Source organism: Rhipicephalus sanguineus, chromosome 6 (assembly GCF_013339695.2).
Source record: "Rhipicephalus sanguineus isolate Rsan-2018 chromosome 6, BIME_Rsan_1.4, whole genome shotgun sequence".
Classification (NCBI taxonomy): Eukaryota; Metazoa; Arthropoda; class Arachnida; order Ixodida; family Ixodidae; genus Rhipicephalus; species Rhipicephalus sanguineus.
This window is the reverse complement of record NC_051181.1, coordinates 82,069,221-82,092,258: the sequence shown is the minus strand read 5'-3', so window position 1 is coordinate 82,092,258 and position 23,038 is coordinate 82,069,221. Positions and strand designations below refer to the sequence as shown.

The following is a 23,038-nucleotide window of genomic DNA, read 5'->3' as shown; positions in this document are numbered from 1 at the left end:
GTTAATGAAGCGAAGCATCGCAAGCTTGCTTTCTGAAAGTCAGTGACTTGCAGAGACTTATTGATCGGCCTCTCACTTGAATCAGTATTGCACTAACTCCTGTATTGGCCCATTCTTGTGGCCACCTCACATATCCGTTCCGTTAGCTGATACAGGTATTTCCACACATGACGTGCTCCCCTACTAGAGCCACTCAACGATTTCGCCACGGAAGCACGGACCCTACCAGCTAGTCAAGCGTCGGTGCCTTGTATGGAAACAATTCACGCAATGTCGTTTCCCAACAAGATAATTATCCGAAATTGTGGCCGCGTTTTCTGCGACGCAGTGGTTGCAACACAAGGAACAATTATAGACGCACGTTCGGAGCCTCCTGGGCCATCATGATAATCACTGTACACCAACAGATTTTGCAAGCAAACGACGTAGCCTGTGTCAATAAAAAAACCAAAGGATAATATACTATAAGATAAGATACTACAAGACACATAATGGCGGGATGCTAAAGATGATGTTGCGTAACCAAGACTGCGCAATAGTTTGCAAATATAAGCGATAAAGAATTGGGAACCTAGAATGTGTTTTTCGTGAGGTTCTTAACGTTCTCTCCGATTCCGCACCCACGGCTTTCAGGTAATTGCTTGCTCTGGCAGCACCATTCTTGTTTTCTTACATGTCTCGTAGCCTCGCTTGCGAACTGATATTCACTCTGACAATCTAATATCGCAAGACACCCAAGATGTGGCGTCTCCCGTTTTCTCGTTAGCGGTTGTCCCGTTGCAATCAATAAGTATTATGCATATAAATTTAAGCGCGAAATTCTGCTTAAAGCTTTAGCACTGGTGTCATTATTCGTCTCCAAAGTGATCACACGATGACACATCTATTGTACTTGCACTATATTGCAACGAAGATGCGCGAGCGTACGGGGCGCGGAAGAAGAAGAAGGGTAGTGGAGCCGGCGCTTGGACTGTGTGGTTGGGTGAACCGGACTAGGCCTGTCTCAGAAGCACGCTGTTCTTGCCCAATGCCATTTCACCTCATCTGTAAATAAACACAGTCACTCGTAACAGTTTGGTGGAGGTGCGGGGTACATCGATCTGGACGACCCAGCTCTACCAATTTTGCGACGGAGCAGACGCTTGGCAGGCTTGCCACCGCAGCTACCAGACATGGAGGACGCAGGAGCAGGCCATAACAACCTCGCCGCTGATGAGCAACACACTCACCCGCCAGGACAAGCTGGCTGCAGCACGTCGGAACGTCAACCAAGGACCGTTTCGGGGCAGCCGGATGACGATGTTGAGGATTGGCTCAAGCACTACCAAAGAGTGAGTCGCAGCAACCGCTGGAGCACTACTAAGCAGCTCGAGAACGTGGTGTTTTTTCTCGTTGGCACCGCGTCTCTTTGGTTCGACAACCACGAGAGTGCATTGAGCACATGGGACATTTTTGTGGACGAGCTGAAGAGATGTTTTGGTGACTCGACTGCTAAGGTCAAGCAGGCGGAGCAAACGCTTTCACGCAGAGCTCAGTTACCTGGCGAAACATGCACCACCTACATCGAGGCCGTCTTGAAGCTCTGCGGAATCGTGAGTGCGATCATGTCTGACGAAGATAAGGTAGGTCATCTCCTCAAGGGAATCGCGGAAGACGTGTACAATTTTCTTATCACTAAGGAAGACCTACACACACCTTCCGACCTAAGGAAAAACTGCCGAGCGTTTGAAGCGCTAAAGAGGAGGAGAATCCTACCGAAATTTGGACGTCTTGACAATGTGCCCACGATTGCAAGTGTCAACCTTCCATCGCAGGACGACATCTCTTCGATTATAAGACGAGTGGTTAAGGAAGAACTTGCTCAACTGCAAGCTGTGGACACCGCCGGTGTCTGCCATCAGTGTGCATTCGACCAACGCCCCCATGAACCACCGGTACCTCGGATGCGTCAGAGCTACTTTGAGCCTCGCCCGAATTACACCGATCGGTTCGAACGAAGGAGTGAACGGCCACTCGAAAACCAGGAACGCAGGCAAGCTGCATCACGGCGATTTACTCCTCAGCCGCCATCTCCCGCCTTTTATCAACCAACGAGGTCTACCTCGCCGGAGACGACTAGACTCGACACCCGTACTTGCTACAACTGCGGGCTACCTGGACACATCGCTAGGTACTGCTACCGGCGCCAGCAGCGAGCTCCACGATTCAACGTGTACACGCCCTATGTGCCTGCTGGCGAGTCTCGACCATTTCAGAGCTCTTTCCAACGGCAACACGCAGCACGTGCTGACTCACCTTGCTCCGACCGCAGTGTTACTTCACCACCCGCACGCCAACAGCGATCCCCGTCCCCGCGTCGCCGCTCGGGGACGCCACCACCACTGGGAAACTAACTGGTGCGACCGATGGGGGCGAGGCCGCAAAATCATCTTCCGCAAGACCCCCTTGTGTTGTAGTGGTTGAGAACAAAGTGAGTGTTTTTGTAGATAATGTGAGTACTGTTGCATTAGTTGATACCGGTGCTGCAGTTTCTATAACGAGCATGTCTTTTAAAAATCGCCTTGGGACGAAAGTAATGTTTGCTTGGAATCGTAGTGCTACGTTCCGCGGCGTAGGGGGAGAAACGTTGAGCCCGGTTGGTGTTTGTTCTGTTTTACTTTCTGTAGGAAATCAAACGTTTAGAGCTGAACTAACGGTGCTTGCACGTGCGACCCACGACGTCATTCTAGGTATAGATTTTTTGCGTGAATGTGGTGCCACTCTGGATTGTGGTAGTGGTGGGATTATTTTTCGTACCGTGTTGCCCTCTCCATTGACAGAAGATACCGTTGATGACAGCTCGGACGTGTTTTCCGTGTCTCAAGACGTCTGTTTGGCCCCGCATACCGCAATGTTTGTGCGCGTAAACTCTTAACGTTCTTGTGCGGGTTCTTACTACGGTTTAGCCGAGCCGAACTTCAGTAACGCACTTAAGAAAACCGTTATTGTGCGTCGTTGCCTCGTGCTCGCCGTCGATGGTTGTGCCGATTTGTGGACTGTGAACGTTTCCGCGCAGCCCACATCTCTGCCTGCAGGACTTAAATTGGCAAGCTTTCAAGAGCAAAGTACTCTTACCGTACGGTCACTTGAACTGTCGGCGGCCGTAAAGAAACCCCACGCCAATTCGTACCCCGACTATTCTGCCAGCATTGACCGTATGACCAACAAGTCGCTTCGTTCAACTGAACGGTCTCTACTGCAGGAGGTGCTCGCAGGCTACGCCTCAGTTTTTGACTTTGCCCAAGACGAGACGTCTACCGTTACGCCACCGTCTTCACGTACGCAACACCGCATCTATACAGTCCAAGTAACAATATTTAATTAGTGCCACAATCTTCATTACACTTCTTTCTAACATCTTGTTTAGTGCTTCGGGAACCCTTTTTTATTTACTAATGCATTCTATCGCGGGTGTGACTTGCTGTCTGAAATCGTTTCATTTGATCACTGTGTAATTGAATATTTGTTATCGAATACCAAAGTATTAAAGGCAACCGTATCTAAGTAGTCGTTCCTAGAACGTACAGAACGTCAAATGTTAACAGTAACTATAATATAGGCCATATTCGCTACAGCCATTCTCGAATTTTTAATATTTCTCTGCACTCACTACATCATAAGGCAGTTTGTGCTTAGTCGATCTTGTACGTCTGCCTCAGCAACTCGATGGGATTGGCATGTAAGCCACCGTGGCTCATACTACCCGAGTGGAGCCCCCATGATTGCGTTCGACGTACGCTCATTCAATATCTAGATAAGCTTTACATAATTATATTCCGTGAGTCATTCAATATGTGTTATTCTCCTTCGTCGGCCTAATTTGAAAACGTTTCTATAGGGCTCAGAGTATTTCGAATTTCCTCCAACCACACTGACAGCTTGAGTTATATGGCTATCACTGGCATTTACGTATTGCCAGTGTTACCGTGTACACTACGTTCTACAAAAGCGGCCACGATTCAACCTCTTTACCAGTACAGTAGCCGAAGGTCAGATATTTATCGCGGAACGCCGGAAGGCACGAGTAAGCTGAACAAAACAGTATCTGACCTCCTGCAATACTAACTACTTATGGACATATGTATCACTGGGATTATCGTCGTCATTTGTTTAATAAATAAGCCATTACAAGCATGGGCGTTTACCTGAGTCACAGTATACTGCTGTTGCCATGAAATGTCGCAGTAAGGAATCCACGTTGCCTTCCGATGAATTGGCCCAGCGTAATGGTTAAAAAGTATCGTCAATGTTTCTCAGCTCCATACATCGGGCATGTTGTGTAGCCTGCGCTATTTACCTATACGGTCCTAAAAGTTACAATTTGATATCCTTTCAAGAAGGTTTCACAGTGGATACGCAAGATGTCAACAAAGCATACATGAGGGCAGCAGTCGCCTCGTCGGTACACAAAGGAACAAAGTGTAAAACAGAGTACATTCATCAACTAAAAACGTTCGGCATGTTTTACAGCTCGGAGCGAGATCGTTGTCAGAATTATTATTTGTCACGCGAGAAACCATTGTGTTCAGTATTTACGCTGTTATGGAAGAAAGCATGAATACAATTGTGTCATAAGCGAAGCAAATGAAAAAATGCCATTTTGTTGTGTTTTTATAAACGAAGTTAAAATCTCCAGAAGAGATTTCCCGCATTTATAGAACTCTATTAGCTCAGCCTTTTTTTCCCCTTCATGCATAATGCAATTTCATCACCTCGAGTCTTTCCTTCTATGTTCGTCAAAGATATGTACCGAGAAGGGTTGAGCTCATTGCTCAACCCTTCTCAGTACATATCTTTGACGATTGAAACGCACGATAGCTGGAGAGATGGAGGATGAAGACGTGCGTGTCATTTAGAATAAATATATACTGTGAGTCACGGCACGTACCCCTTCTTCGTTTCACATTTATATCCTGGTCTTATTGTGTTTTCTCGACTTCTACATAATGAAAGCGGGTGTTTCTTCTGCCGACTTTTTCCCTTCAGTGTAGCCAGCTTCTTAATATTTTGCTCGCTCTGCTCGACTGTGGGGGCAGGTAATAACTATAAATGTTCCTTCTGTCTGATCGGACAATGCTGTTCACGTATACGATGCAACATGCTCAACAGCACATGCCGAGTTGTATTGTAGAACAAAACATCTAGCGGTACGTGTCCTGTTACACAAGTCCAGTGAGCAAGGACAAATTGGGGCACATACCTAGAGAGATATTTCCATTGCCCAAATTTGTGTAATGGACAAGACGTGAGCACCTAAGCGATAATGAAAAGCGTCGCTTTAAAGCGCACATTATATATTGTCTCGTATTAATTACTTCCTCCCTGTGTCAGTTCCGGAGAGTGCGACTTTTCTAGATTTTTTTTTCCTTTCCATTTTCAATATCCACTACATTCAAATACATCGCCAACGTGCCTTGAAATAGCCTAAAGGTGTCACGAGAAGCTTCCACAAGGACTAGTTCGTCTTTCATTACTGATGATTTCGTTAAGAGTGCCAACGAACACGTTCACATGTACGCGCAAACTCACATAAGCCCCGACGTCTTCCCACTAATTCATAAGAGGGCATGTGCGTCAGCGGTTGTCCATAATTCACAAGTATTGTCTCTCGAGCTCGGAAGACAGTCTGACAAGTTAAAAACAGTAGGGATGCGTCGAACATCCTCATGTTTCACGCTTCAGACTTTAACCTAGCAGTATGTCAGTGTTAATACCATGAAATGTGCCAACAATCTCAACTGTCAACGCTTCAACCGAATGTCGTGGTACTCAGGCAGCGTTCCTTAGCTGCTGTCTATGATGACAATCTTTTTCCTGCGTCCCCATCAAAATAAGCCAACGGCAAATATCCGTCCAGCGGGATCCAGCTAATGCGCATGATATACTTATATCAATCGCATTCTAACGTCGCGCCTGTCAGTCGCTGATTTTGTTTCTATCTTCACGTAAACTCTCTGATACGACATTGTACTGCTACTTATGCCTTTAATGTTTCCGGTTATCTCCTATCTCTTTTATGTTTTTCCCCAATACGCCAAACTTTTCTTTTTACTTTTGTTGACCGCTAGCCAGTTAATGCTGCCACGCGCTTGAACTCGCCGCCTTCCTCGATGGTAAACATTCCCTGAGGGTTTTCTTGTGTCAATATTTTTAGCTTCCTATACAAGGTGCTCAGTCTTCCGTGGACTCTTGTTGCAGCAGACACGTGGGTGCTCCAATTGCGAGCGTTTACTCTGCTATGTTTTTGCCCTCAGGCAGCAAGCTGGAGGCGTAAATATAAAGGCAATGCACATTGTGTTATTGTACAGATAATCCATCCTCATCTTTTCCTTGTCATATTTGTAAACCTTCATGGTCTTCACTTTCCGCTTTCTGCGTTACTTTCCGCGTTACTGCTTTTGTCCTTAGAATCTTAGTTACTGTTCGTTTTATTTCACTAACTCTCCTTTTGATGGCTCCGGGATGTCTTAACACTGTCGAATTATCTCTACCTGATTGCCAACTTTCTCTACTTATCGTTTCATTCTGGGCAAAAATACGCTGCTTGAGGACCCGCTGGTCGACTGAACCGAATAAAGAGAGCAGAACTCTAGGGCTTTGAAAACTATCACCTGCTGTGTTGCTCCGAAGATGAGTTGAACTACTGCTGAAAAAAACTAGCACATTACCTTTACGCGTTGTAAGCGAAATATTTAGGCTTATGTAAACGTTTGGTAAAAAACAATTCCCCTCGAACACTTTTATACGACTAATGATACCCGAACGATGAGGAAAACATAGGGATTCGTGAGAGCGAGATTAAGGTTCACTAAAGATACCTAAAACATTAAAATGACCTATTATTAGAAGAAGGCTCAAGATGTTTACCTGAAAAGTGGGCTTCAGGAAAGAAAGTATACCAAACAAGCAATGGACGTCCACGTGTGTTCAATCATTGTTTTTGTTGCGAGCTACTTCTTCTAAGAATAAACGAAATAGTATTGGTGTCTTTTTTTCTGATTGAGCCCACGGCCAATCCATTGTTTCTGACTGTTGAAATTGAAATAACACCGGAAATCAGCCTTATCCCAGACACTTCGTCCACACTATAGAGTATTTTTGGAAACAAGGTTGTAACGCGCACCTTCCTGAAAGAGAGAGAAAACCTAAGCCGTGTTCGCAAGAAGGAATATAAGAAACAAAGGTATACTCACCGACACGAACAGTCGGAGGCACACCGTGGTAGCCGACATGGGCCGCTAGAATTTGTTCATGAAGGAACACTACCAAAGCTGAACAAGCGATGAATACACACGGCGAAGGCGTCCTCATTGAAACAAAGAAGAATTGGTCCTTTTTTCCTCTGCACGCCGTTGTGAAGGCTCTCGTTTGATAGCGTATTCGGGAGGATGAAGAAAACCGTAGACAACTCTCAAAAGCACCGCGTTGTCACCGTTTCTCACAAACCCTAACGACGACGCACAGGTGTAAGCAGGGCGCCCTCATTCCTCCGGGGTAAGTAAAACGCAAAAATAAAGGAAGCTAATCCCTGTTTCTAGTACGCTGATCCGTTAAATCCTGTCTGAAGAACTTCTCCATCGTCGTCGCAAGTCTCTACGGTGTGACCTGTCTCGCTTGGCGCTGATTAGTTTTCTTCGCGCAGTCCTTGCTCAGTCGTCTTTCTCCTAATCCGTACTCCCAGAGCGCACAGACACGCACACAAGATGAGGTCACCGACGCCTGCAGTTCTTGTCGCCCACGTGCCTTAGTTTTCTATTTGCACCGAATGTGTCAAGTCGGGCTCCGTTGTGGCGCTTTTCGAGGAAAATAGGCATCTTCGTTACAAGTTGGCTTGAAAGCAGTAGGGCTTCCTTCCCACCTTGGTTCGTCATCTTCTGCGAAGCGACCACTCGCGCAGACATGTGAATGAATAGCTTGGGCTAATGGCGTAACGCACTCCCGGTGACAAAAAAGAAAGGAGATCCGCAAGGAAGAGTCAGGGGAGGAAGAAAATGGTGTCAGTCAAGTCCATTCCAGTCACCGAGGAGCGGCCAAAACCGACGACAGGAATGGCAACGAAAGAAAGCAGTGATGTTGTCGTCCGGTACCGCTACCGCTGAGCCAAAAGATGTCAATGGCGCCTTTCAGTTGGCAGACCAATTGCCGATGCTCGCAAGCACCTGTCCTGGCATCCGCCAGCTCCGAGCGCTCGCCTGCGGCCGCCCGGCCAGCGGTGGTAGCCAGCGAAGGTTCGGAGAATCGCAGTCCTTGAGTCACACCCCCGAGTTTGAGTCCCCTCAAATCTGCCTCCTCGCACCCAGGTCCCGCGCGGGACCCGCCCGTAAGTCTTTCACGGGAGTCGAGGGCGCGCAAACACCGTAACGCACGCACTCACGTTCATACAGGCGCGCTCTCTCTCGCCTGGGCACGCACATTCTCGCAAGCGCCTATCGGAGCTGATGGGCAAAGGAAAGAGGTACGAAGTTGTGGGAAGGAGGTTTGGCGAGAGGTTAGAGCCGCTGCTTGAGCGCGCCAGTAGGTAGTAGCGGAGGCTCTTTCTTTTTTAGAAAGAAGACGGCTGCCATCTTTGATGCGCCAGCGGAGCGACCCCGCGCAACCTGGCTCCATCACTAAAAATACCGCGCGCGCGAGTCGTCGACCGTCGTGGCGGCGGTTATGAACGCCGCCGTGTCTCTGGGATCCTCGAACCTCCCCCTCTCTCTCCTTGTCCCATCTTTCCCCTCTCCATCCTCTGGCGACCGACATCCCGGCTTCTTGCCTGCACGGTATGCTCAACGCGTTCTCTTCGCTGCAAGCGGACCAGCGGGAGCGCAGCGAAATATGTCTCTCAAGCGCCCCTGCGAAGGTTCCCTGGAGAGAGCGAAGTGAACACAAACAAAGCCCGAATCGGGACAGCTTACAAGGCGACGGTGGCTTTGGGGTCGGTGTGAAGAGCTCGAGAAAGGCGACCGACATATGTTGTCGTTTTGTGAACTCTAGTAAAGCTTAGTGTGATCGCTTCCTACTAAAAGAACTAATAAAGAAGAAGTACGCGATAGAATCGCACTTGCCTAGCTCAAACAATTAGCCACCTTGCGTTTTCATCAGTTCTTATTAGGTGCGAAGCACGTAATCAGAACTGATGAAAGCGCGAGGTGGAAACGCAAGAAACTGATAAGAACACACCGTGGCGTCTAATGTCGCCACGGTGTGTCATGTAGTCAAGGCCCATCATAAAATGGGTATGCGCCACAAAAATTGTGATAAATGCCACTACTTGCCACCGGTCCACTAAATATGAGGGAGGCCACAGTTAGCCCAACAGATGGCCGAAGACGTTAGTGGAGCTGAAACACCCCTCCCTACATGCCGTAGGGAACTGAAACCGGGATGTAGGGAAGAAGAAGAAGAAACACCTTAGGGCTGAACTGAAACCGGACATGTAGGGAAGAGGAAGAAAAGAAGAAGTAAAAGTAAAGAAAGAAGGAGAAGAGAGGAAGAAGAACCTTAGGGTAAGCTGCATTCCGACGCAGCTTTCCGACGATCTTAGTGGAGCGGAAACACCATCCCCTACATGCACGGTTTCAGGTTTGGCACCACTAATGCCTCATCAAAGAAGTTCCTCTCAAAACACAGCATGTTTCGCCCCTCCCCAGGTTTCTCGTTAGTGGAGCTGAAACACCGTTGCCTACATGCTTCGCATCTCCCCAGGTTCCGCGTTAGGGGAGCTCAAACACCCTTGCTTACACGCTCCACTGGGGAAGTTTCGGGCTTGGCCCCACTAGTGCCTCACCGAAGAAATCTTTCTCAAAACACTGCATGCTTCGCCCCTCCCCAGGTTTCACATTAGTGGAGCTGAAACACCCTTGCCTATATGCTTCGCATCTAAAAAGCAGAAAAAGAAGAAGGAGCTTAGGGCTGAACTGAAAGCAGGCGCGTAGGAAAGAAAAAATAAGAACCACCTTAGTGTAAGCTGCATTCCGACGCAGTTTTTACTATCATCCGTTCGTGTCAGTTAAGCCCAGCAAACCATTAATATCTCACGGTTTGTGTGAGCCCGTTCCACCTACAACATGCGCATATGTCGCGCCGAAATTATTCGCAGAGGTGTGAAAAATGTTCAGGGAAAACGCCTACCCGAGTTTCGCGTGCGCGGCGTGAACGACCTAAGAAGGAATGGGAGAAGGGGAATTCGGGAGCCCGCGGGCGACTACAAATAACCCGACCTCGCTGCGAACAACACGTGATGTGTAATTCTGTGTTTTCATTTTTTTTATCATAAAGAACTCTTACTGGGGTGAAACTTGCCTGGAAAAATTACAAGCACTGGCGACGGGATATGGTCCTTAAGGGTCGTGCGAAATTTCCAAGTGTCTAAACCTGATTGTATAGGTATATTAGGGCGGTGAAAACCTGCCTGGAAATGATTTGCTTTACATGTGGTGATAAATTCTCATCGGATGGTTTATATATGTGTCATATTTTCTTGTCAGTTCGATCTTCAACGAGCATCACATAACGCCTTCATTCTCGTCAGGTCATTGTGAAGCCGTATAACAGCATACAGACGCGTGATTAGGTGCCGGCATTTCCCGTGACGGGCTAACTGTGATACGAGTAAAGAAAAATCACATGACAATTAGCTAGTGACCGTCGTGGTAACGAAGCGTACACAATGCTTAAAAAGAGTGTTCTTGAACAGAATCAAGCACATAGGAGCGCATGACTGTCATTGGTATAACATTTCACGAGCCACCCTCTCAATACTGCGCCACGATTCGCAAGGTCTTTGTAACTCCACCATGATGCCAACAAAGCAACATCGCTGTTTACTGAGCCCACATGAACGCCACAATGGAGAAAAAAATGTATACAAAGCTGTCCCTTCCTTTTTTTTTGGTGCAGCTGGTGTGTGTACATGTAAGAAAAAACTTATTCAAAATCACTAACGGCGACCTCCCTTCAGGCTTAAAGAACACGTGCAGACCTTCTTTCAAACAGTGAGTTTATATAGCCTTCAAATTAGGGTGGCTGAACTGAATTCATCTCAATATAAATCAGGTCTATTTGAGCGAGCCCGAAAGTCACCCTGGAAAATTACCGTGACATAATGCGAATAGTTTAATTTGAACAAACCTCTCGAAGTACTTAAACTTCAACATCTCCGCCGAAGTGTACAAAAGTTCTCGAAGAATTCCGAATGACGGAAGCGCACAGCAGCTAGGTACTTCACTACATGCGTCTTAAAAATAATGTTCTACGTTAAATTGTAAGCGCAGACCTGGAACACGCGACCTTTTAAAGATTTTTCGCAGTTTTCTACGTTGGGGTGCCCCCGTAGATAGGCCGAGCATTCAGCTCCATGCAAGGTGCACCGAAGGCTTAACGCAGTGTGTGAAAACGAGATGCAAGAAAGCTTAGAATATGTCTTCAAAAGCTCGCTCCGTCAGCACGAAGCGTGTTGTACACCTTGCCAAGAGCGACGGGCACCGTTTAAGAATACCTCGCTATTACAAAACCCGCAGGAAGGTCGGGCAGTAAAGACCTAAAAGACACATTGTGCCATGTGTGCCTTCTTCACCGCCACTGCGACTTCGTTGCGTGTGCCGTGAGGCCAACTATACTCCATCGCAGTAGTTCCCTTCAGTAAAACTTGTAGATGGGCTAGTTGGTGCGTGTTACAAGAAATTCGACGACGCGAACGCCAAGAAGAAAATGCCGAAAGGAAGAGCCTCACTCACAACTAACTTTATTCTTACAAATCCACCGCAATATATACACAATGACACATATGCGCAACACACATCATGCGTCACATCCAACAATCGGCCACTCTCAATGCGCGTGCTAGTTCACAAACCTGTCAAAAAATCAATTCAGCTGAGCGCAGTACCACCAACGTATCGCTAATACAGATATCTTTTTTTTCTTTCAGATTGGCATGCTTCTAGCATCTCTCGCTCAATCACCCCTTGCTTCTACCTAGATGGTGAAATTGGCAAATCTTGCCCTCACATCCACACGCGCTGCATCGCATAGGGAAATGTGCCAAAAGATTACTCTTGATCGAAAGATCATGCTCCCTCGCTCGATCGTTTGCGCATCTCTTGAGCACTGTGGAGGCCGCAGCGCCCCTTAGCAAATTGGAACACACACTTCGTCTGCTCAGCGTCCCCCTGGCGTCTGCGCGCACGCGTTGGCCTACTGCAGCACCGGAAAAAAGCAGAACATGGCTGCACTTATCGACGCTGGTGCCCTCCGCCTCGAATTTATCACGTCGTTGTCGTGCGCTGTGTGGCCCCTAAGTTCCAAACGGACGCTTGTATTTGCTCTAGATTCATATCCTGACACTTCGGTTCGTGCTATACTGCGCTGTTTTCATGAACCGTTATCAAATTCTCGGCGCGTAGGCTTAGCAGGCGTGGCTAAAGACATAACTGATCTCGCCAATAACGACAAAACGTACCTAATCGTTTGCCCTCATAATAAGATGGCACAAAACAATGGCTCATTTCACCATTTATTTGTTGCTGTCAGCGCCGGTGGTCAAGTAACAAGAGCAAGTTCGGATCGAAGAGAGTGGTCGCGTCTGCATGGGCGCTGTCATGTTGATTAGTAACCACAGTACTGGTGGTTATTGATAAAACAATTAAAGTAACATGAGATAATGCGACAAACATCAAAGATATCACGTATAGATGCCATGTAACCACGTGCTAAACAAGCGCAATGTCTCAACCCGGCGAATTGTAAGGTCATTATATCTGGCACTATGTTTTGCTGCCGCACGCATTGCTTCCACCCCGTAGCTTTGGTAGTGCTGAACGGTAGTGCAGTATAGATAGTTCCGTCATTACTGGTTTCTTTGTTCATAACTTGTGGCAATATGAAGCAAGCTTCACTGTGTGAATCTTCTCATTTCCTGCATATGCGAGCAAAATATTTGCCATTCTTTACAACGCAACACCTGAGGTTAGGCTTTCTATTAAATTAAAGACCACAGATAATTTGAGAACTCTATATATTGTGAGCTATTCAGTGTTAACACTAGACGTAGTATCTATACTTTAAATGTCAGATTAGAACGACGTGAGATATTTTTGCACCGTCATTTCTTTCTGAATGAGCCACATCTCACCGCTCTGGATTTTGTGCTTTCAAAATATTAAATATTATGAATGAAGTAGAACGCATCTCTCCGTAAAGCTTTGCGAGCCGCGGAAATTGAAAAGCGATGGCTGATCCCTCCTTCATAGGAATCGGAAATAACACGAAAGTAAAGCGTGCCCTTACAGAAGTAACTGAATGTTTACAGAAGTAAATGAATTGATATGAGAGAGTTTGCACAATGTATATTGATGTCTGGCAGCTATAACACCGTTTACCGTGTACTTAGCTTTAGGTGCACGTTAAGGAACCCACAGGTGGTCCAAATTTCCGGAGCACTCCACTACGGCGTCCCTCATAATCACATCGTGGATTTGGGACGTTAAAACCCAGATATTATTATTATAGCACCGTTTAACGTGAATGCACCCACTTTGATGATTGGTGGTACATCTCACCCAGACGACTAACGTCCATGTTAAATGATTAAACAAACCTTGTGGTAGCTGTATAGTTAACGGTGAATGCAATAATCAGAGAACGAGGTGTGATAGCCAGAAGAGCGTCGCATATTGGACGCTGAACTTGATCGCCATCCCGCGGCATGTTAAAATGTGATTGAACGCCACGGCCGGACTAGAGGTAACGTAAAGCGCGTCCTGCCGCCCCGTAGCCCAGCCGCGGTTTTTCTCGGTTGAGTGCGTCAGCGGTGAACGCGGTGTTACAGCCAGGTGAGGCAGGCGCGCGTCGCAGAGCTATATTTGGTTTGGATTAGCGTGATGGTATGAGCGAGACTAACAAAGAGGGTTCAACTTAAAGGGGCCCTGCAACACCTTCTTAGTTATATTGGAATAGTCTCTTATTGACGTATGACTCTTCACGAGTCATATGCCGCAAAAATTTTTCGAATCCGTCAAGTCTAAGTGGTGTTACCAAATTATAGAGATCACGTTCCGCAGCTTTCTCCCTCAACTCAACGCCGCGAGCGCGCGGAAAGCTAGGCAGCGAGTCGACAGAGGGAGCGCAGAGGAGCGAGGCTCCGCCAAGAGCGCCGGCGGAGTTTTTTTCTTCATTTTTTCTCTCTGACGTCTGGGCGCAACCACGTGGTCTGTGCCGCCAGTTCCGGTCGGCTTGCGTCGTTCTCGTCGAGCGGAGTCGATCGCACTGTGTATCGCGCGTGTTTGAAAACTGCGCGTCGGTTGGTAATGTTGGGTGTGCACCTCGAACGCCGTAGTGTTTTCATCGCTCTGCCAACCATGGAAGCAAACCTGCGCGCTCGTTTGGAACGAATGACAGCTGAGATCGGTTTCGGCCCATACTCCGATACACCGCCTCGTAAGACGGCACTGGCAGACGACCCCGAAGCGCCGCCATTACCGGACGCCAGCATTGTTATCGGAGACACGCTGCGCCCGTGCCTCGGTCGGGTCGTGAGAACGTGCCGACGATGCAGTTCTCAGCTGACGAGGCAAACACTCGAACGGCTGCCACTCTCAACGGCAACCGGCGATGGTCAAAAGCACAGAAATATTCACGTTTTCGGCACTGCGCGTGGCGAAGAAAACGGAACCACGCAACTACGAGCGGGCGAGCTGTGGGTGAGACCGGAAATGCTAATATTAATGTTTGTTCGGTGTTTTTAACCAGCGATAACAGAATATAAACATACATATTGTCTACTTATTGAACTCAAATTAACAACGAAAGTAATAATAAGGGTGTTATCGTGATTATAACATCAGCCAATGGTGGAACTGCCGACAATCGCGTCATATTTTGCGGGACTAATACATCATTTGTCGAGAGAAGAGGGAGCGATTTTCAGCTGACTTTGAGAATTTATTTAAATTCCAGGCCGTGCGCATCGCTATAGATATTTGGCTCGCGTGTTCTCGGGAGCCTCTACTACCGATTGGCAGCGCTTTTTGAGCATGCTCGAAAAGTGTTGCAGGGCCCCTTTAAATTGAGGACGAGGCAGCGAGTGATGGAAAGGAAAATGATAGGTGTAACCTTAAGAGACAGGAAGAGAGAAGAGTGGGTCAGGGAACAAGCGGGGTTAAGGACATAATAGTTGAAATCAAGAAGAAGAAATGGATATGGGCCGGGCACGTAGCACGTCGGCAGGATAACCGGTGGTCATTAAGGATAACTGACTGGATTCCACGAGATGGCAAACCCGTGAGGGGGAGACAGAAAATTAGCTTCGCGTAGCCGCGCGCCCTCTCTCCCCATAGAGAGAGGACGCGGCGCCGCGTCAAAATGTCACGCGTTGACGCGCTGCAACGCGTACGTGTGTTTCGGCCTTAACACGTTCCAGGTGCTAATCGCAGAGGCCACAGTAATGACGAATTACTTACGTTACCGCTCTCACAGGGCAACACCACCCCGCCGACCGGGAGAGTGGTAGATAAAAAAGGCGCGTTGTAAAGCCTCTACAGTCTGTGTAAAATTTTTCTACGTCATTTCCGTGACGGAAATACGTCACTGAAGTCTTGGTGGACACCGGCATGAAACACTTTCGTGTTAAAAAAATATGAAGGAAATAAAGCTAGATTCCCTTGAGTTGTGCATGGTGTGGCGTAAAGCTTTGAAACTACGATGGACCGCCAGCGAACGGATATCTCGATCTCAATACGAGAGGTAAATCTCAATCTTCGATGTTCTTTCGAAGCCAAAGGTAATGAAACTAAGACTCTTAGGGGCCAAAGCACCTAAGGCCGAGGCATGTCCGTCCGTGTGGCGTCCGTGTCTGTGCTTACACAGCTACTCGCCCACTCGTCATGATTCACTTCGTTGAGATGCGTGGTTTTAACAATAGGTTTAACAATAGACTAATATCTGTCATAATTGCACGAAACAATATAAAACACCTGCAAGCACAAATGTTTTTTACTAGTCGGCGACTTCAACGTGCACATTATGGACCTTAGGACCTAGCCTTGTCGTCGACTCTCACTGTCGGCTGTCACGGTATAGAGAAAACCGTTGCTATAACCGAAACATATATGTGTGTATGTGAATAAACAAAGGGTTTACAATAGACGAACACCAACCATAATTGCGACAGAACAATATAAAACACCTGCAAGCACAAATGCTTTTTACTAGTCGGCGACTTCAACGTACACAATATGGACTGTAGGACCTAGCTTTTTCGTCGACTCTTTATGTCACTTTGCGTCACTCAATTTTCATTATGTTGGGCAACGCTCGGGTAACCTACGGTTACTCATCCATACGTTACCCAGAGCTTCGCCCACTCGTCATGATTGACTTCGTGGAAATGCGTGGATTTTTTACTTTGGCCTTGTCATGCCGCCTACTTAATAATAATATCTGGGGCTTAACGCACACACACTCAAGCACGGGAGCATCATAGTCGTTTAGCGAGGTCGGTTGAGCGGAGAAACTTCAGCAGCGCCTTCGTCGCTTTTTGGTTGGAAGCTACAACGTTCCGGCACTTCAAGATTGTTCATTTTTCTTCTATTACTCTTATTGTCATTCTTTGAAGTTCTATCCCCCCTTACCTCTTCCCCTCAGTGCAGGGTAGCAAACCGAAAAACTTCTGGTTAACCTCCCTGCCTCTCACCTAATCTTTCTCTCTCTCTCTGGGGTTTAACGTCCCAAAACGCCGATATGATTATGAGAGACGTTGCAGTGGAGGGCTCCGGAAATTTTAACCACATGGGGTTCTTTAACGTGCACCTAATTCTAAGTACACGGGCCTCAGACACTTTCGTCTCCATCGAAAATGTAGCCGCCGCGACCGGGATTCGATCCCGCGACCTTCGGGTCAGCAGTCGAGCGCCATAACCACTCGACCACCGTGGCGGGTATGCCGGCTATTTCAGCAGCGGAAGGTAAGAGAAGTAAGGCCACTTATGCGCGCGGTGCTTATGTGGTATCTGTGAGGTCACATAGGAACGCACCAATTCGCTTGAGGAACTAGAAATAAATAGGCCACACTGGCGGTCATACCCTTGTGGAGACCCAGCGGGCGTTAACGACTCAAACGGCATTTAACAAAAAAAAAGTGAGCGCACCTTGCACTAAGTAGCGTAAAGCTGGGTCACATCAGAGCTGGTGGGTACATGGCTGGTACTGGCATGGCTAGGCCTTTACCTCTCACCTCTCTTGCCATTCCTTGCTATTCTACACCATACATGGCTATGCGTACTCTCTTTTTCTTTCTATCTTTTCTGCCTCTGTTTTATTTCAATCTCTTTCTCTCTCCCTCTATTTCTTTCTCCGTCTTTCTATCTTTTCATTTCTTCCATTTCTTTCTATTTTTCTCTTTCTATTTCTTTCTATGTACTTCTCTCTCTTTCTGTAGGCATTCTCTCGCCTTCTATCTTTTTTCTTTTTTCTGTTGTTTCTGTCCATTTCTCTCTTTCTCATTCTGGTCTGTCTCTAATCTCTTTCTCTCTTCATTCCCCTGCTTTCAATACATTTTTATCCTTCTTTCCACGTATTTCTTTCTCTCTTTCCCTAGTCTTTCTCTCGCGTTCTGTTTCTTTTTTTTTTCCTTTCTTTCTATGGCTTTCAGTGTACTCGTTCTCCCCTACTTTCCCTCCTCCTCAGCCTCACTTCCCTTTCCCATCTCATTGCCATACTATACTATACAAGGCTATGCTATGCTCTGCTACTGTGCCTGGATAGCCGAGTGGTTTAACTCGCTCGCCATCGGATCGTGGGTATGCGGGTTCGAATCTCGCCTCGCCATGAACTCTCCCCAAGAATTTCTCCTTTTCTCTACCTTTATTTCTCTCTCCCTTTCTTTCTCTCTGTGCGCGTTCTATCGCCGTCAGCGTTATTGAGTCCCCGCGCTCGAGAATGGGCGCACGTGTTCTGGCAGCGTAGCAGATGTTGACGAAGAGGACTAAGAGAGCACGTGTCGGTTCGTGATGATACTTTTTTGTTCGCTTTGCGCGGACTAACGGTCGGCTTAAAACAGCTGCTGTTAAAAAATATGTTGAAAAAATCACAGCATATCCACGGAGGGAATGATGATGAGTGGGCGAAGCTGCGGAGGTTCATCGGTAAACCGTGAATCTTCCGTGAATTCTGCCCAGTACATCATCACCGACGTGAGATCCGGCGCGTTTATACTAAAGGTTCGAAGAGAGTTATGTCGACTTGCAGCTCACTTTAATTTTACATGTACGCTGTGAATTTTCATTGTTTAGAAAACCATTGCTTTAGAAACATCTGGCGTCTTCCGTTAAGCAGCTGGCGTCTTTTCGTTTTGCTTTAGAAATATCTGGCGTTCTTTCGTTTTGCTTTTAGAAAACATCTGGCATCTGACACTTCTACTTCTACTAACGTTTCCTACTGGAACGTGCCAATGGCTGCTAATGGGGAATGAGAGACAGAAGAATTCGGCTTTTAGTTAACGCGCACGCTGCGAATTTTTTACTGTTCACAACGCACAGGAAAAATCTTCCACCGGCACCACCTTGGAGGTCCAGATCTGGTACTAGCGTTACGACTGGTTACGCACTACGACTACGAGGGACGAACGGGTGCCGCTTTAAGGAGCTTCGCCCCTAAAAAAGAGTTTCTCTCTTTCTGTTATGTTCTGTTGTGACTGTCTTACTGTGAAGAGGTCGAGGTTTATATCCCTCGGATACCCTATTCTTATAAGTTCTGCTAGCAGAAACAAAAAAGGTTAGCCAAAAAACAAAAATGAAAAAAGAAAACATGTAGCAACTGACAAAAATAAAGAAAAATAACGTAACTGGACAAAATAAAGAAAAAATAACAACAATAGACAGTTCTCTTGTACGAGTTCACTGTGCGGTATAACTTTCACACGCACACATTCCGTTCAAGTTCTACCCCCACTATACGGGCTAACACATCGCTTCGTAATGGACCTACACAGAGCTGTTCATCACACGCGCTTCTATATTGTCGCACAGTGCTATAACGTCATTTGGGGGGGGAGGACAATATTTAATATGTCGAATTATGTTATTAGTGTCGGAAGGGCTAAGGAGAGGGGCAATCGGCAATAGTATTGCCTTTTTTTCTAATTCATCTTAAGATGTGCAAAAGTAGCTAGAGGTGTGTTTGCCGCATCCACGAAGAAAATAGGAAAACAGCCGAAACGTGGCTTATCAGTTCAGACCCACGCAAGTCTGTGAGGCTGGCTGGGACTACCATACCGCGAATCCCTGACATCTGCAATCTCTGACATGTCGATCACAGATGCTTGCCTACCCGATGCGTGAAGACAAGAACGGGCAGCTGTGAGATGCGTCAATACGTCACCTCTTTGGCGTGGTAAATCACGTGACCTTCTCTTGATGGGTGAGGTCACGACGGAGCTCTTAATCCCGTATCCCTTGTCTACAAAGCTAGTACCCTGCTCGCGACTCGATGCAACCTCCTCTCCTTTGTTGCTTTCTTTTGGTGCGTTCATGTTCTCTTATATTGTGGGCGTGTGTGTGTGCATATGCGTATGAATGTGTATCTGTGTGTGCGCGCGCGTGCCTATGTATGCGTCTGCGTGCGTGCGTGCGCGTGTACGCGCGTGTGTGTGTGCGCACGTGCACGTGTGTGTGCGTGCGTTCACGTGGGTGTGCGTGTTCGTCTGGGAGTGTGTGTTTGCGTGGGTGTGTGTATGCATGGGTGTGTGCGTTCGCGTGGGTGTGTGTGCGTGTATTCACCCGCGCGAACGAGACGAAAGGAGACCAGGCGGCTTGATTTCAGTTAATCGAAATGTTAATGAAATCATTATCAATTCGATTAACTGAAATAAACAGACAATAAAAACACAAGAGAAGCATAGAAGACAGTACAGTTTTACTTAATCAACCAAATTTTTGATTAAGAAAATGAATGGAAATAAAACGAGACGTAAAAGCTTTAAGTGTACCGAGTGCTATGCGCCTTTGCTCGAAGAACCTCGTCATGTAGCTGTGAACCAGGCCTCTAAAGGTAATGTTGGCTGTCACGTAAGTTGTCGAGTCGAAATTGCGACGATATGAGGTGAAGTAAAGACGGTGTAAACAAAACGACGTGTGTAACATAGCCCTGAATTGTCGCGTTTGAATCGGTGAGCACTGTACCTTATCGTCGTATGCATTCGAGTTCTGATTACCAACATACCTGTCTTGGAGAGTCGAAAAATCCAAGTTTACTCCTGAACAGTACGACCCAGCATCGTTGACTGCTGTGCGGATGTAGCTTCCTGCTTTACACTCAGCATTTGTACACGAACTCAATGCGCAAGCCATCTATCTCCGAAATTGTAACATCCCGACATTAACATTATGTACCCAGCATACGGAGGCGGCGATTGCAGCGGGGTATAGCGTATAGATTGTCCTACACAAACGAAGCCTATAGACGTTTTCAACAGAGAAGGATCACCTATTTTCTGGAGTGTTGCACGGGAGGATAAAAGCTGACGTCACAGCCTCGGTAGTGCATTTTCTGGGGTCATGCATATTAACAACAGCCCAGAAGGGATTATGGCGACTCCCAGTCAGCCTTCCTTGACAAGGTCCATAGCAGCGGAACAATACAAACCTATGCAATTGAAAATAAGGCGGCCTTAAAGTAAAAAAAAAAATGCTGGCGGGTTGCACTAAGTCGCGCAAAGCTTGGAACAGCGAAGCACGGACCCGTCGCCGCTCGTACTCCCCTTCGAACGACGCGTCTATATTCGAGATGCGTGGCTTTCTCCTCGGGAGTACGCAACCAGGCTAGAGTTTACACTCGAACCAGGCTATGGCCGCGAGATCGAGCGGAGTCGCCGCCTGGCGGCTTCTGCCAGAACCGCGCCTAGTGTGGATTGCTCCATGCGTCGTCTGCTAGCCACGTTGTGTTTGTATGCGCGCGTACGTCGTGCAGGTCCTCAAAAGGCGGTTTGTTCTGTTGCGTTAGTGCTACTTTAACCGCTCGTACGGATGCCTAACACGATGTAACGAAGCATTTGGCCTTGACCGGCTGTATATGTACTGTAATTAGATCAGTGAGTGCACTTGTCGAGAGTGCTGTGTGTGGTCGTCGTATCCTCCGTTCACAAGAGTCATATCAGAGTAGGTGCCGCTCTGTGGTCCAAGCGCATTGCAAAGTGCACTTGGCGTTGCCCTAAAGATGAGAAGTTTTAAATCTCATGAGAATAGCCTTTTAGCGGCTCGGTGGTAAAAAAAAAGGCTATCATTCGCTTGCGCGTTGTGGTTAGGTGTGTAACTTCGGCACTGTCGTTTATAGGTTACACGACGAGCTTTAGTTGTGTACGGTCCTGGTCCCACTACGGGAAATATATTTCTGTCAAGTCACGTCTGACACTTCGGTACTTAAATTGTCCCCTAAACAGAACAGAAAATGTAATGACACGGAAACCACAAACTGAGTTACCTTGCGCAATTTTAACTACTGGCGAAATTTATACAAAAACACCCGTGTAATTAACTGGAGTACGCGTTAAAGAGCTCTGATGGTCAAAGTTAATCCAAACGGCGTACTTTAGATACATGTCGTAGTAATTTCACGCGAAGCCACATCTATTTTTCTGTACATTATCTTGAGCGTTTGTGTTGCGTTGTTATAGTAGATTGATGGAAGGCAGCGGACATTATTCGCATGAAAAAACGTACTTTGGTCCCGTGAAATAACCGGGCCTTGTTCCATTACTGTCGTACAAGTAATCAATCGAATAAAGTTCCGTGCTGTGCAGTTACCTCTGCGTACTGTTACTGGAATAAAAACAAGTGTGTGCGTGTCTCCGTAGCGCTAAAGCGCTGTGCTGCTTTCCTCAGTAAACCCATCAACTGTTCTACATTTCATGGAGAACTAAATAAGAAATGCGGATGAATATTTGAGCACGCAGGGCAGAAACTACTATTTGAACTCATCGTGAAGGAATACGGGCTTTCTTTTTGGGGGATATCCAGATGAACAAGAAGTAAATAGTTAATTCATTCGCGCTACAGCAGTGCGTAGTAGGGGAACACAAGCTAAACATGTACAAAAAAAACAAGAAAACGTCATCCATTGCGAAAACGCCGACTGTTGCCGAAGGCGAGCAACCCGTTCGTTGACAGAATGCGCTTCTTTTACAAGCGATAGTAACGTTCGGCGCGCTTCGGGCATTAATTCGGGAATGAAGAGCGCACATATTACCAGAAAGCTGCAGTCAACGTTTGCCGGAAATTGGGTCACATCGCTCACAACGAAGCGCTGTTGTGTGCGTTTGTGTACGCGCCGACAACCGCCTATCCACACTTGCGCGGCGACGGTGCTGCCACCTGCAGCCCGATCTCGCGGCGAATAGAGCGAAGGTTGCGCGCAGTGTCTCCGTCGGCGGGCGTGGCTTAGCTACTGCGAATGCGCGGCTTGGCCACGTAGTGCGTCATCTGGTCGCTAGACGACGCGATGCTTGCTTCCACTTTCTATCTTTTATTTCTCTCTTTACTTATTTCTCTCTCTTTCGTTGATATTCTCTGTCTCTCTTTTTCTTTCTGCATTTATTCCTCTCTATTTCTCTCTTCCTCATTCTTTCTGTGTTGCGCTTTACTCTCTCCCCCTCCTCCTTTTCCTCCTCCTCACTATCACATCTCTCCTCCTCACGCACACTTCCCTTTCCAACCCCCTTGCTACACTATACTATACAAGGCTATGTTATGCTCTGCTAGCGTGCCTGGATAGCCGAGTGGTTAGGTCGCTCGCCTTCGGATCGAGGGTATGCGCGGGTTCGAATCCCGCCTCGTGAAGAATATTTTTCGACAAGAATTTTTCTCCTCCTTTATATTTTCTTTCCGTCCCTCTGTTTGTTTCTCTCTTTCTTTATATCTCTTTCTTTCTTTACTCCTTCTCAGGTAGCCGTGCAGTGACAAATACCCGTTAGATTATGCTAGTTTCTTCGATCGACTCACAAGGAACGATTTGCTAAAAGCTTAAT

General features: G+C 47.1%; 1 protein-coding gene across 3 annotated transcripts in view; it reads right to left on the bottom strand.

Moving 5' to 3' along the window:
• The window catches only part of LOC119395948 (glutamate receptor ionotropic, kainate 2), a 410,534-nt gene that overhangs the window by 350,710 nt on the left and 36,786 nt on the right, over window positions 1-23,038 (bottom strand). The window contains exon 1 of one of the 3 annotated variants that reach the window (XM_049416823.1): window positions 7,233-7,761. The exons of 1 other annotated variant lie outside the window; for it this stretch is intronic. In XM_049416823.1, the coding sequence (XP_049272780.1) occupies window positions 7,233-7,350 (118 nt within the window). In that variant the 5' untranslated portion in view covers window positions 7,351-7,761. Of the gene's footprint in view, window positions 1-7,232; window positions 7,762-23,038 lie in introns of those variants that run through there. One more of the 3 variants, XM_037662976.2, reaches the window with a different exon arrangement.